The 13,759-nt window shown below is 39.6% G+C and overlaps 1 protein-coding gene across 2 annotated transcripts in view; it reads left to right on the top strand.

Annotated features, from left to right (window-relative positions):
* Positions 1 to 13,759, top strand: part of SEC24A (SEC24 homolog A, COPII coat complex component) — a 47,371-nt gene that overhangs the window by 21,673 nt on the left and 11,939 nt on the right. For both annotated transcript variants that reach the window (XM_050963642.1, XM_050963641.1), the window contains exons 12-18: positions 3,640 to 3,695; positions 6,288 to 6,494; positions 6,816 to 6,936; positions 9,311 to 9,469; positions 11,086 to 11,259; positions 11,858 to 11,968; positions 12,417 to 12,592. In XM_050963642.1, coding sequence (XP_050819599.1) covers positions 3,640 to 3,695; positions 6,288 to 6,494; positions 6,816 to 6,936; positions 9,311 to 9,469; positions 11,086 to 11,259; positions 11,858 to 11,968; positions 12,417 to 12,592 — 1,004 coding nt within the window. The remainder of the gene's footprint in view (positions 1 to 3,639; positions 3,696 to 6,287; positions 6,495 to 6,815; positions 6,937 to 9,310; positions 9,470 to 11,085; positions 11,260 to 11,857; positions 11,969 to 12,416; positions 12,593 to 13,759) is intronic.

The raw sequence follows: 13,759 nt of genomic DNA, 5'->3' as shown, positions 1-13,759 counted from the left end.
AGAAGCTTGCTGGAATAAGGATAATCAATGGAACATGATAATATCAGGGTACAAAATTTATAGAAGTGATTGTAGGTCACACTTTTGGGGGAATGGCACTATGTGAAAGAAAGAATAGTCAAATATAGTAAAAATCTTAAATTGAACTGTACCATAAAATCTCTAAGAATAGAAATTCCATGCTTGGACAATAAGAATATAGTAATATATTACCAACCAGCCAAGCAGAATGGTGACAGTCACTGTGAAATGCTCAGGGAGATTAGAGAGGCTGTGAAGTAGAAAACTCAATAATGGGGATTTCAGCTATCCTCATATTGACTAGAAACATTTCACTTCAGGAAGAAATGCAGAGATGAAAAATTTTGGATACCATAAAAGACTGCTTCTTGAAACATCTTGTCCTGGAACTTAAAAGGGGAGAGGCAATTTTTGATTCAGTCCTAAGTGGAGTACAGGATCAGGTTTGAGAGGTGAATATAGCTGGACCACTTGGTAATAACCATAATGTAATTAAATTTAACATCTTTCTAGGGGGGAAACATGTCAAAGAAATTCACTATAGTAGCATTTAACTTAAAATAGGGGAACTACACAAAAATGAGTAAGCTGGTTAAACAGAAATTAACACGAACAATCACAAGGGTGAAATGCCTGCAAACTCCATGGAGACTATTTAAAAACACCATAATAGAGGCTCAGACTATATCAGGGGATCTCAAACTGGGAGTCGGGACCCCTCAGGGGGTTGTGAGATTATTACATGGGGGGGTTGCGAGCTGTCAGCCTCTACCCCACACCCCGCTTTGCCTCCAGCATTTGTAATGGTATTAAATACATTTAAAACACTTTTTAATATATGGGAGGAGCGTCACACTCAGAAGCTTGCTATATGAAAGGGTTCACCAATGCAAAAGTCTGACTATATGTATACTCCACATAAAAAACCCCAAAACATGCCACCATGACTAAAAAGTAGAGTGAAAGAGGCAGTTAGAGCCAAAAAGCATCTTTTAAAAGTTGGAAGTCAGATTCTTCTGAGGAAATTAGAAAGGAGCATAAACTCTGGTAAGTCAATTGTAAAGTTATAATAAGGCAGGCCAAGAAAATTTGAAGAGCAACTAGGTAAGGGGGGACACGCTTTTTTTGCCATTAGTTTTTAAGTACATCAGCAGCAGGAATTCTGTAAAACAGTCAGTAGGGCTTCTGGATGATGGAGATGCTAAAAGAGCACTCAAGGAAGATAAGGCCATCATGAAGGAGCTAAACAAATTCTTTCCATTGGTCTTCAGTGCAGAGGATATGGGGGAGATTCCTACACCCAAACCATAAAAAGCAATAAATCGCTGGGACCAGATGGTATTCACCCAAGAGTTTTGGAAGGAATTCAAAAATGAAATTGCAGGTGTACTAACTGTGGTATGAAACTACCATGTAAATCAGTCTCTGTACCAGATGTCTGGAGGGTAGCTAATGTAGCTAATAATTTTTAAAAAGGCAATTACAGGCTGGTAAGTCTAGCTTCAGTACCAGGCAAATTGGTTGAAACTATGCCAAAGAACAGAATTATCAGACAATTAGATAAACACAATAAGTTGGTGAAGACTCAGCACAGCGTGTGTGAAGGAAAATCATGCCTCACCAATCTATTACATTCTCTGAGGGAACCAATAAGCATGTGGACGAGTGTTGTCCAGTCAATATAATGCATTTAGATTTTCAGAAAACCTTTGTCAAAGTCTCTCACCAATGGCTCTTAAGCAAACTAAGCAGCCGTGGGATAAGAGGGAATGTCCTCTCATGGGTTAAAAGACAGAGAAAACAAAGGGTAGGAGTAAACGCTCAATTTTCACAATGAAGAGAGGTAAATAGGGGGTGTCCCCCAAGGATCTGAATTGGGACCTGTGCTGTTCAACATATTTATAGGTGGTCTAGGAAAGCGAGTGAACAATGAGATGGCAAAATTTACAGAGGATACAAAATGAAGATAGTTAAATCCAGAACTGACTGCAAAGAGTTACTAAATTGGGTGACAAAATGGCAGATGGAATTCAGTGTTGATAAGTGCAGAACAGTGCTCACTGGAAAACATAATCCCAACTGTACATACAAAATGACGTGGTCTAAATTAGCTGTTACCATTCAAGAGAGAGATCTTGGAACCGTCATGGATAGTTCTCTGAAAACATCAGCTTGATGTGTAGCAGCAGTCAAAAAAGCTAACAATGTTAGGAACCCTTAGGAAAGGGATAGAAAATTAAACAAAAAAAAAAAATCATAATGCTACTGTATAAATCCATGGTATGTCCACACCTTGAATACTGCATGCAGTTCTGGTCACTCTATCTCAGTAAAGAGATATTAAAATTGGAGAAGGGCAAGACAAATGATTAAGGGTGTTAGAACAGCTTCAATTGAGAAGAGATTAAAAAGACTGGGACTATTCAGTTTAGAAAAGAGATGATGAAGGAGGGATATGGTAGAGATCTATAAAATCGTGAACGGTGTGAAGAAAGTGAATAGGGAAGTGTTTACTCCTTCACATAGCCCACAAAGTAAATTAATGGTGAAATTAATAGGCAGCAGGTTTCAAATAAACAAAAGGAAGTGCTGCTTCACAAATGCACAGTCAGCTTGTGGAACTTGTTACCACAGGGCATGCTGTGAAGGCCAAAAGTGTAACTAGGTTTAAAAAATAATTAAATAAATTAACGGAGGATAGGTCCATCAATGGCTATTAGCCAAGATGGTCAGGGAAGCAACCCCAAGTTCTGTGTCCCTGTGCCTCTGAGGGTGCATCTACACTGGAATAAAAAGGCTGTGGCTAGCATGGGTCAGCTGACTTGGGCTGCAGGGCTAGAAATTGATGTGTAGACATTTAAGCTCAGGCTTGAGCCTGGGCTCTGGAAACGTACCCTGACTGCCGCCGGGACTGGACAACTGGGTATGGATCACTTGATGATTGCCCTGTACTGTCCATGGTCAGACACAGGATATTGAGCTAGTATAGTTGTTCTTATGTTCACGTATTCTGGGAGTTGCCAGATCAGATCACTAATTCATCTAGCAGTGGCCAGCACCAGGTGCTTCAAAGAGTAGTGAAATCTATTTAATGTATCTAGGGTCTCAGCTAAGGGCCATTAAAGTTTTAATTGTACAATGCTGTAGTAGGGCTTCTTTAGTGGCCTTAATAGGTGATCTGTTCATGACATGAAACATGAAGTCAACTTTCCTGGCATTCTAGTTTAACTCCTAAAGTTTTCTAAGCTTTGTATTACAATCCTGTTTAAACTGTTGATCTCAATATAATTCCTAAGTGGCTGTATAAGGCTTAAAAGTTTTTTTTCTTTTACTCTTAATTGTATTGCCATTTAATTTAAAATGTCCTTTCATTGCATAGTGTTGGATAGGGTAAATAATACAAACATGAGCACCTGATAGTTTTTCACAATACTTATATTTTACAGGCCGTGTTCTTATCCTCGTTTACTCTTTTCATGCTAAATAATCAGTATCTCAAATTGAAATGCAAGGGATTGCACAGGTATAACTGAGGGCAGAATAAGACCCAGACTGATCTGAAAACTAGCTGAAATGTTTTCAGATAGCTTTAATCAGTTCATTTTTCTGCTCTTCCAGATGTCTTTATACCAATGCCAGAGAACTTATTAGTAAACTTAAATGAAAACAAAGAGGTAAGACCTGTCTTAAACTGCTTAGGTGACATTCAGGCAATATGAAGTGCATTGATAACTTGTACAGTACTTAATGAAATAATGTACTTATCACACTTGTCTGAATTTCTTGTCTACTTTTATTACAAAAATTACTGTAACTGAATTAAATGGAAATATTTTGTTCAGTTTTACTTTGTGCATTTAATTGTGTTGTATGTAATTAGTGTTGCTGTTTCCCCTGTGTAGTCAGCTGGTTTCTCTTTGGAGACTCATCTTTCTTTAGAAAAAGAAATATGCAAGCAGAGAATTGCCAAATCACTTTTAATTGGTTACATTTCAAGTTAATGGTGGCCTTTAAATATCTTAGGTCTCTTTATTTAAAGATAAGGAATCCAATGTGTCTCTCTTACTAGGTGAAATAACTTAAAACAAGGGCTGTCGATTAATTGCAGCTAACTCATGCGATTAACTCAAAATTATTCGTGATTAATCGCAGTTTTAGTCACATGGTTAAACAATAGAATACCAATTGACATTTATTAAATATTTTTGGATGTTTTCTACATTTTCACATATGTTGATTTCAATTACAACACAGTATACAAAGTTACAGTGCTCATTTCATATTTATTACAAATACTTGCATTGTAAAAATGATAAAAAATGGTATTTTTCATTCATTTTTATTGTAGTGCAGTCTTTTTCATGAAAGTGCAACTTACAAATGTAGATTTTTTTTGTTACATAACTGCACTTACAAAAAAAAAGTAAAACTTTAGAACCTGCAAGCCCACTCAGTCCTACTTCTTGTTCGGCCAATCGCTAAGACAAACAAGTTTGCTTATTGTTACGAGAGATAATACTGCCCACTTCTTATTTACAACGACACCAGAAAGTGAGAATAGGAGTTCACTTGGCACTTTCGTAACCAGCATTGCAAAGAATTTAATGCGCCAGACATACAAAACATTCATATGCCCTTTCATGCTTTGGCCACCATTCCAGAGGACGTGATTCCATGCTGATGATGCTTGTTTTAAAAAAAAAAAATGCATTAATTAAATTTGGGACTGAACTCCTTGGGGGAGAATTGTATGTCTCCTGCTCTGTTTTACCCGCATTCTGCCATGTATTTCATGTTATACCAGTCTCGGATGATGCCCCAGCACATGTTCATTGTAAGAGCACTTTCACTACAGATTTGACAAAATGCAAAGAAGGTACCAATGTGAGATTTCTAAAGATAGGTACAGCACTCGACCCAAGGTTTAAGAATCTCCTTCCAAAATCTGAGAGGGGTGAGATGTGGAGCATGCTTTCAGAAGTCTTAAAAGAGCAGAACTACAATGCTGAAACTACAGAACCCAAACCACCAAAAAAGAAAATCAGCTTTCTGCTGGTGGCCTCTCTCAGATGATGAAAATGAATATCCGTCGGTCTGCACTGCTTTGGATTGTTATTGAGCAGAACCTGTCATCAGCATGGATGCATGTCCTCTGGAATGGTAGTTGAAGTGTGAAGAGAATAAGAATCTGTAGCGCATCTGGCATGTAAATACCTTGCAATGCCGGGTGCCATGCGACCTCCTATTCTCATTTTCAGGCGACATTGTAACAAGAAGTGGGCAGCATTATGTCCTGCAAATGTGAACACACTTGTTTGTCTGAGCGATTGGCTGAACAAGAAGTAGGACTACATTTATAATTTCAACTTTCATGATAAAGTAATTGCACTACAGTACTTGTATTAGGTGAATTGAACAATACTATTTTTTTGTTTTTTACAATGCAAATATTTGCAATAAAAGATAAATATAAAGTGAGCACTATATACTTTGTATTCTGTGGTGTAATTAAAATCTATATATATGAAAATGTGAAAAAAATCCAAAAATATTTAAATAGTCTTTTATTATTGTTTAACAGCACGATTTAATCACAATTTTTTTAATCACTTGACAGCCCTGCTTAAAATGTTGGCAAGCTTTGTCTTATTGAATTCTTAGTTTTTTGTGCTAGGGATCTTGTTTTATTAGAAGCGGTAGGTTATGGAATACTGTAGAATGTCACTCTAGGTAAAACCTGAGTACTTACACATGGACACTTGGTTATGGTGGCAGTTCACATACCTCCAGTTGGTTTGGAGCAAATCTGGGACTTTCTTCCTAGGCATTGTTGGATGAGAGTAATACATCCACTCTGCTCAAAGAGGAACATGTGTGTATCAACACTGAATGTGAGTAGTAAATGACAGACTAGGAAAAAGTGAATTATTTAACTTTGAAAAGTTGTTTTGGTCATCTGAGGCAAAATGTTCAAAATAACGCTTAATTAGTTCCTACAGTTTTGGAAATGCTAAATTTCAAGTGAAAAAGTAGAGGTCAGATAGCCAGATTTTAAGAGATCTCAGTGCTGGCTGAGTGCTGTAAAACAGCAAACTACCCTCACATCTTGTTTTAAGGTATTAAATGTTACTTTTTTGTGTATGTTTTTAATTTATCTCTATAATACCTGCAGTACTCAGTTACATGCATAATAAGTAGCCTGTGCAACGGAGGAGAAATCTCTTCTGAAACATTTTAATTCTGAGTAACTTTTTACTTTATACCAGCTAATTCAAGATTTACTGAGGACCTTGCCACAGATGTTTACCAAGTCCCTGGAAACACAGAGTGCTCTAGGACCTGCGCTGCAGGCCGCCTTCAAACTGATGTCTCCCACTGGTGGACGAATTTCTGTCTTCCAGACACAGCTTCCATCTGTAGGAGTGGGATCACTGAAATCCCGAGAAGAACCTAACCAAAGAGCATCTGCAAAGGTTACAAAAACACTCTTAAACACAGATTATGAAAATGTACAATCTTATTGCATGAGTTTATATAAATTTTGAATTGCATGGTTTGGATTATCTTAGTTTTATTGTAGTTCTGTTGTGAGAGCTGACATTCTTATACTGTATTAATCAAATGTTACTAACAAGGAAACTATAAACACAGAGTAATGCTCTGATTTTGAAAGATACTGAGCGCTCAGAACAGCCATTGAAGTCAGCGTGAGAGATGCTGTGAGCATCCCTGAAATTAGGTCACAGGAGTGTGTGCCTTTTGGAATCCTCTTTCCTATTTCCTTGTATTAACAGGACATTCATCTTACACCATCCACTGACTTCTATAAGAAGTTAGCCTTGGACTGTTCAGGGCAGCAGGTTGCAGTTGACTTGTTCCTTCTTAGTGGGCAGTATTCTGACTTGGCTTCATTAGGTAAGTCATTATAAACTACTGTTTAAGATTGTAGCTTCAGTGTTCTAGGGAACACTATATAATGCTAAAAAAAAAAAAAAATGGATTTTGCTCTTTCACTTGTGCATATTCTACCATGGTTGGTATTGGCAACCATGCCCAAGAGGGCTACCTATGAGATTGTGTGTTCCCCTATCCTCTATGGGTAGAGATTATGGTATTTCATTTTAGGAGTTTGAGGACAAGCTAACTAACCTGTTTTCTTAGAATCGTAGAATAGAATAATAGAATATTAGGGTTGGAAGGGACCTCAGGAGGCCATCTAGTCCAATCCCCTGCTCAAAGCAGGACCAATCCCCAGACAGATTTTTACCCCAGTTCCCTAAATGTCCTCTCAAGGATTGAACACTCAACCCTGGGTTTAGTAGGCCAATGCTCAAACCACTGAGCTATCCTTCCCCCTCTTCTTGCCTGAGGGTTGAGATTTTCTCATCTCTTAGAACATTGTCAGGACTTGTTCCCTAATATTACTAGACAAAAATCAGTTTGTTGAAATATTTCAACAAAGTCCTGTTTAACAAATAGAAATATGTTTAAACTATCTGGGTATAAGCTCATCATTTCCAGATTCTGAAAAGCCTTACTAGTGTGGGCCTTGAGACGGCGACTTAAAAAAATTAAATATTGGTAGCTATATCCTTGTATGTCAAAGCAGTTCATAGCTCAGTATCTGATTGTGTCTGTTGGCTGCTCAATGACAGAGTTCTGTTTACAAAACTTGACTCTTTTTCCCCTAGATCGTGTCCTAAATTTGTAAAAAGGATTTCCCTTTGTTCTGGACATAAACGTGTTATACCATGGTGATAAACACAGTATAAGAACCTGAATAGGGTGAATAGCAGGGGTGAGGAACCTTTTTCTTATCAGGAGCTATTGACCCACAGAAAAAATCAGTCGTGGGCTGGGCACAGGCTCGGGGCTTCCCCTTGCAGCGGGGTGAGCTGCGGAGGCTCGGGGCTTCTGCTAAGCTCTGGGGTTGGGCCAGAAATGATGGATACAGGGTGAAGGGGGGTGGGGCTCCAGGCAGGGGGTTGGGGTGTGGGATGGGGATGAGGGCTCCGTCTATGGGTGCAGGCTCTGGGATCAGGCTGGGGTGAGGGGTTTGGAGTGCAGTCGGGGGGTGTGGGCTGGGGCCAAGGGGTTGGGAGTGTGGGAGTGGGCTCAAGGCTGGGGTAGGGAGTTGAGGTGCAGGAGGGAGGTTTGAGTGCAGGAGGGGGCTCAGGGCTGGGGCAGGAGGTTGGAGTGTGGGGTCTGGGAGGGAGTTAAGGTGTGTGTGTGGGGGATTCTGACCTAGGGCAGGGGATTTGGGGTCTGGGCTCCAGCTGAGCGGCACCTACCTCAGGTGGCTCCTGGTCAGCATTGCAGTGGAGCTAAGGCTCCCTGCCTGCCTCGGCTCCTCACAGCTCCTGGAAGCAGCTGGCATGTCCTGCCCCTAGCCCACAGTCGCTGCCCCCATTGCTCTAATTGGTCATGGTTCCTGGCCGATGTGAGCTGCAGCACTGGTACTGGGATCAGGGGCATCATGTGGAGCTTCCCTGTTTGCCCCTGATCCTAGAGGCCGCAGGGACATGCCAGTCGCTTCTGGGAGCTGCACGGAGCCAACGGCACTTTTAACGGCCTGGTAACCCTAGCTTCTCCGCGCAGCAGGGTGAGCCAGCGCTCGCTGCTTCAGAGTGCCGGGGCTTGGTGCTTCCTGCCCACAGTGTGGAGACTTGCCGTGGGCCACATGAAATGAAGTAGCAGGCTGTAGGTTCCCCACCCCTGCTGGCTAGGATGGAATTTCACGTTGAGATGACTTCACCCTTAATGCATAATGACATTGGTAGTGAGACGTATTACAGCGTCCTTCTGGTTAGCATGATAGTTTCCAAGACGCTCTTCCCCCTTGACTTGTAGGAGTATTTCAAAGAATTATTTTGATTCTGGAATAAGATGCGAGTCATCTGAAGGAATTTGTTTTCATTCTTATCTCTCAATGCATGATGGAGTAAACATGGTAACAAAGCTGCTCCAATAAACATTTTATTTACTTTCTCACCCCTAACGTATCCTCTGATTTTTGTTCCTGAATGGCGTGGTATCATCTTTCCTTTAGACCAATTTTAAATCCATTTCATACTTTATAACCTTCATAATCAAGCGAACATGCAAGTTATTGGTCACATCTACACATCATATCTAGGCCTATACCTTTGTAGAATAAGGTTGTTAATGTTAAACTGTTCATGCTTGCAAATAAAATTACAAGGAGAATTAGGTTAATCTGCACTGATATTTGAAGACCGCAGCAGCAACTGTTGGTCTGAACTCCACCAATGCACATTTTCTGTTCTAGGCTGTATATCAAGGTATTCAGCAGGAAGTGTGTATTACTATCAATCTTACCATCATCAGCACAACCCTGTCCAGGTGGAGAAATTACAGAAAGAGCTGAAACGATACTTAACTAGAAAGATTGGCTTTGAGGCCGTCATGAGGATAAGATGCACCAAAGGTCTGAATAGAATCTTTTTTGTATAGTTTATTATTTAAACATTATTTATTGGTATTTTGTTTTTATATAATCCTGAATGAATAGTTGGCAAATATGTACATACTGTAAAATCAGGCATTATAAATCCAACTGTAGAAAAGAGAGCACAATTTGTAGAATGGCACAAAAGAGTTCATCTATCAAGGTGCAGTGGTGTTGAGGATCAGTATCTGTGGCTTGCCAAGGCTAGAAATAGGTGCTTCATTACTATGTACTTCCACATGTTCCTCAAGCAAAAATAAGGAATTCACAATTTAATATTCCTGCTACACGGTTTACTTTCAAAACTGTGTCTTGCCCTGTGGTTAAACTAGAAGCCTGATTTTTTTTTTTTTTTAATTTTTTTTCATGAGCTGAGAGGATAAAGGGAACTCTTTACTGTCTTGCTGCTTTATAGTTTTTAGATGGAGGTGCCACAGAAAAGCATTTGAACAGTGTACTGTAGCAAGGCTCCTGTACCTTGGGTCTAACTGAATTCAGTGTCATATATTTGTAATAGCGCTGTTGATTAATCACAGTTAACTCATGCGATTAACTCAAAAAAAGTTAGTAAAAAAATTAATCGCAATTAATCGCAGTTCTAATTGCACTGTTAAATTTCAATTGGCATTCTATTGTCTATTAAATATTTGGGGATGTTTTTCTACTTTTTCAAATCTATTGATTTCAATTACAACACAGAATATTTGCACTGTAAAATGATAAAGAAAAGAAATAGTATTTTTAATTTCTCCTCATACAAATACTGCAGTGTGATGTCTTTATCATGAAAGTGCAACTTACAACTGTAGATTTTTTTTTTTGTTTTTGTTTCATAACTGGTATTTTTGAGTGCAATGTAAAACTTTAGAGCCTACAAGTCCACTCAGTCCTCCTTCTTGTTCAGCTAATAGCTAAGACAAACAAGTTTGTTTACATTTACGGGAGATAATGCTGTCGACTCCTCATTTACAATGTCACCAGAAAGTGAAAACTGGCGTTCGCATGGCACTTTTGTAGCTGGCATTGCAAGCGCATTCATAAAACATTCATATGCCCCATCATTCTTCAACCACCACATCCAGAAATATTTAAATAAATGGTATTCTATTAATCGTGCTGTTAAGCAATAATCGTGATCAATTTTTTTAATTGCTTGACAACCCTAATTTCTAACCCTTTTATAACTAAATTACTGGTTCCTAAGAGTAGTACTTGTATAAAAAGAGTACTTTACTGCGCTGTATATAGTATTTTCCCTTAAATGACTGATCCTATCATATATTCTGTACTAGAAATCTCAGCACATTGTGACTTTCAGCCTCAAAGAGTCAAAGAAATTTGGAACATTGTTAATCTTTGAGCTGACTTGTATTCTGAGTGCTTGGTAACCATTGGCTTTAGTGCATGCTACAAACTAATATGCAACTTGAGATATTTACATTTACTAAAGGAACTGTATTTCGAAAAGGGTTTGTCCATAATCTAGAGTAGAGCACAGTCTAATAATCAGGGCAACTATGTTATCAGTTCATAGTTTACATTAAATGGCAAAAGTAACATTAATAAAACAGATTACATGATTTTTCCTTTCGTAGGTCTTTCCATTCATACCTTCCATGGGAACTTCTTTGTGCGATCAACAGACTTGTTGTCTTTACCCAATGTAAACCCGGATGCAGGATATGCTGTACAAATGTCAGTAGAGGAAAGTCTCACTGACATGCCAGTTGTTTCTTTTCAGTCAGCACTACTGTACACATCCAGCAAAGGTAAGAAATGTAAACAACATTGGCTGCTACAGTGATATACTATGTTAGCTGCCATAGTGTGTAAATTCTTAAATTTATAATCTAGTTTGTTTGTAGTAAGTAAATAACTTCAACTGCATCTTCATGTCCCCAGTAAGAGAAGGGAGAGTCTAACATGCTAGCACACTCGTTCCTCAGCTGCTGTTGGTGATGGTGGTTATTCTTTATTCAGCAGCTGCATTTCAGGGTCTTACAGATTGGCCGCAAAACTTGCTCTAATCTGAAATGGGCAATTTTAGCTCAGAAATAAATTGGCCAAAGATATTAAATTGGCTGCTTAACAGGTGTTAATTTAAGATACTTGTGTGACAAGTTAATGGTGTATTAAATCTGTTTTATAAGTTATTTATCTGAAATATAGACTAATTGCTTTTGGTAAATTGAACAAAAAAATACTCTTAAATAAATTGACTTAAAAAAGTTAGTTACTGCAAATTTTAGTGTACAGACTTCATTTTTGCTACATTTGTGATTTCCCCCCATTTCCCCGAAACACAGCTTAGATAATGGTGTGGAAAATGCCATTTGACGAATATACAGATTTATTTTCTCCCTATAGGCGAAAGAAGGATTCGAGTCCACACTATGTGTTTACCTGTTGTTACAACACTGAATGACGTGTATCTGGGGGCTGACGTACAAGCTATTACAGGGTTATTAGCCAATATGGGTAAGCATGATGCTCTTTGATGTACATGTGTAAAATATCTAAAACTTTTGAGGAATAATCCTTCAGGAAGCAAGATTACAAGGGTAGTATCCTACCTTTTGAATGGTTGAAGACACTTCACCATATGACTTACAGCTCCTCTGATGTGAGGATATCAGTACAACTGTATGTTGTCACCTTGTTTGATATAGCTTTAGAATTCTGCACATCAGAAGTTAGAGCAGCAATTAGGACTCCTGGATTATTTTTATTCTAGGCTATACCATTAATGTTTCCATCCCTCTAAGCCTCTTCATGGCACAGTAAAGCTCCATTAATGTGTGCTTGTAACCATCTTAAGATCCTGAGATGAGGAGCTATAGAAGTACAAAATAATATGTGTCAGTAATTCCTAGAAAAGAAATAGGGTATAATTAGCTGTTAAACTTCTCTCTCTGTGGCTCTTTAGCTGTGGACCGGTCAGTTTCTGCTAGTTTGAGTGATGCTCGTGATGCCTTGGTGAATGCTGTAATTGATTCACTATCAGCTTACCGCTCTTCAGTCCTAAGCATTCAGCAGCCTGGTCTGATGGCTCCCTATTCCCTACGACTCTTTCCACTTCATGTACTGGCTCTCTTAAAACAAGTAAGAATGAAAATAAAATCTTTCCAGAGAATGTTATTTTTATATTCAGTATGTCAGTCTGAATGATGCATAAGTAAACATTTCAGTGAGATATTATATAGGTAGGGTTTTGCCAGCATTTGAAGGGGGGTGATTTCTTTGGTTTAGATCCAGTTTAATTAAAACCAGCCTTCTCTCCATATACTATCACAGTAATTGAGGTTGTTCGGCATTTAAGATAATAGCCTCCTCTGGTATAAATGGAACCAACTTCTTGTCTCACTTCTCCAGGCCCTGGATTTGGTGATTTTTTTTTTCTCATGCCCCCCCACCCCCTTACCACTGCAAAGCAAGACTTGCTTGTTCACCTAGGCTTTATTGGGGCCAACTGTAGTAGAAGATGGCTTGGGTGTCTATATCAGCCACCAACAAGGGTTTTTTTTTAAAGTTATCATAATATCTGAATGTGACAAGTTACATATGTATAGGCTGTGTTTATGTACTGCATCTGGAGCTTATGTCAGATGCATTTCTCATAAAGCTTAAATTTTTATGAATAATGTAGGGAGGTGGTATAGTTGTGGCATGGAGTGTGTCATGGCAGAACGAAGGGCCCTCTGTTCCATGTATAGAGCTGCAGCAGTGTAGGATGGGGAGCATGGTGAAGAATAGCACCAGGGAGGTGGAGCTAGAGGGCAAGAAGTTTGAGTGCCTGAGAGTGCATTGGTATTGAGGCAGAAGTGGGCAGCCAAGAGAGGAAGCAAAGGAAAGTGGGAGCAGGGAGTAATATGAGGAGACTTGCCATGATGGCCTGGTACTCCTGACTTCTAACCTGGGGAACGTGCAGCCATTACTGTTCAGTGTGGCTTTGAGGAGCTTCGCTCTGTGTGCTGCTGACACGGCAAATCTATACACCAGCTTAATGTGGTGTGTAGGCAGTGATGAGCTGCCAAAATCTTAACAACCAGTTCCCTCCTCACCCCACAAGGGGATTGTGGCCTGCCCCCATCCCCTGGGACTCCTGCCCCATCCAACCCCCTACATTCCTTGATGTGCCCCCTACCCCATCCATCCCCTTGCCCTGTCCCCTGACTGCCCCTGGAACCCCTGCCCCTGACTGCCCCCTGCCACCCCATCCAACTCCTTCTCTCATTCCTGGTGGCCCCCCGGGACTCCTGCCCCATCCAA

Source organism: Gopherus flavomarginatus, chromosome 7 (genome assembly GCF_025201925.1).
Source record: "Gopherus flavomarginatus isolate rGopFla2 chromosome 7, rGopFla2.mat.asm, whole genome shotgun sequence".
In the NCBI taxonomy this organism is placed as follows: Eukaryota; Metazoa; Chordata; order Testudines; family Testudinidae; genus Gopherus; species Gopherus flavomarginatus.
Note: the sequence above shows the minus strand (reverse complement) of the source record. Positions and strands in the feature narration are given on the sequence as shown.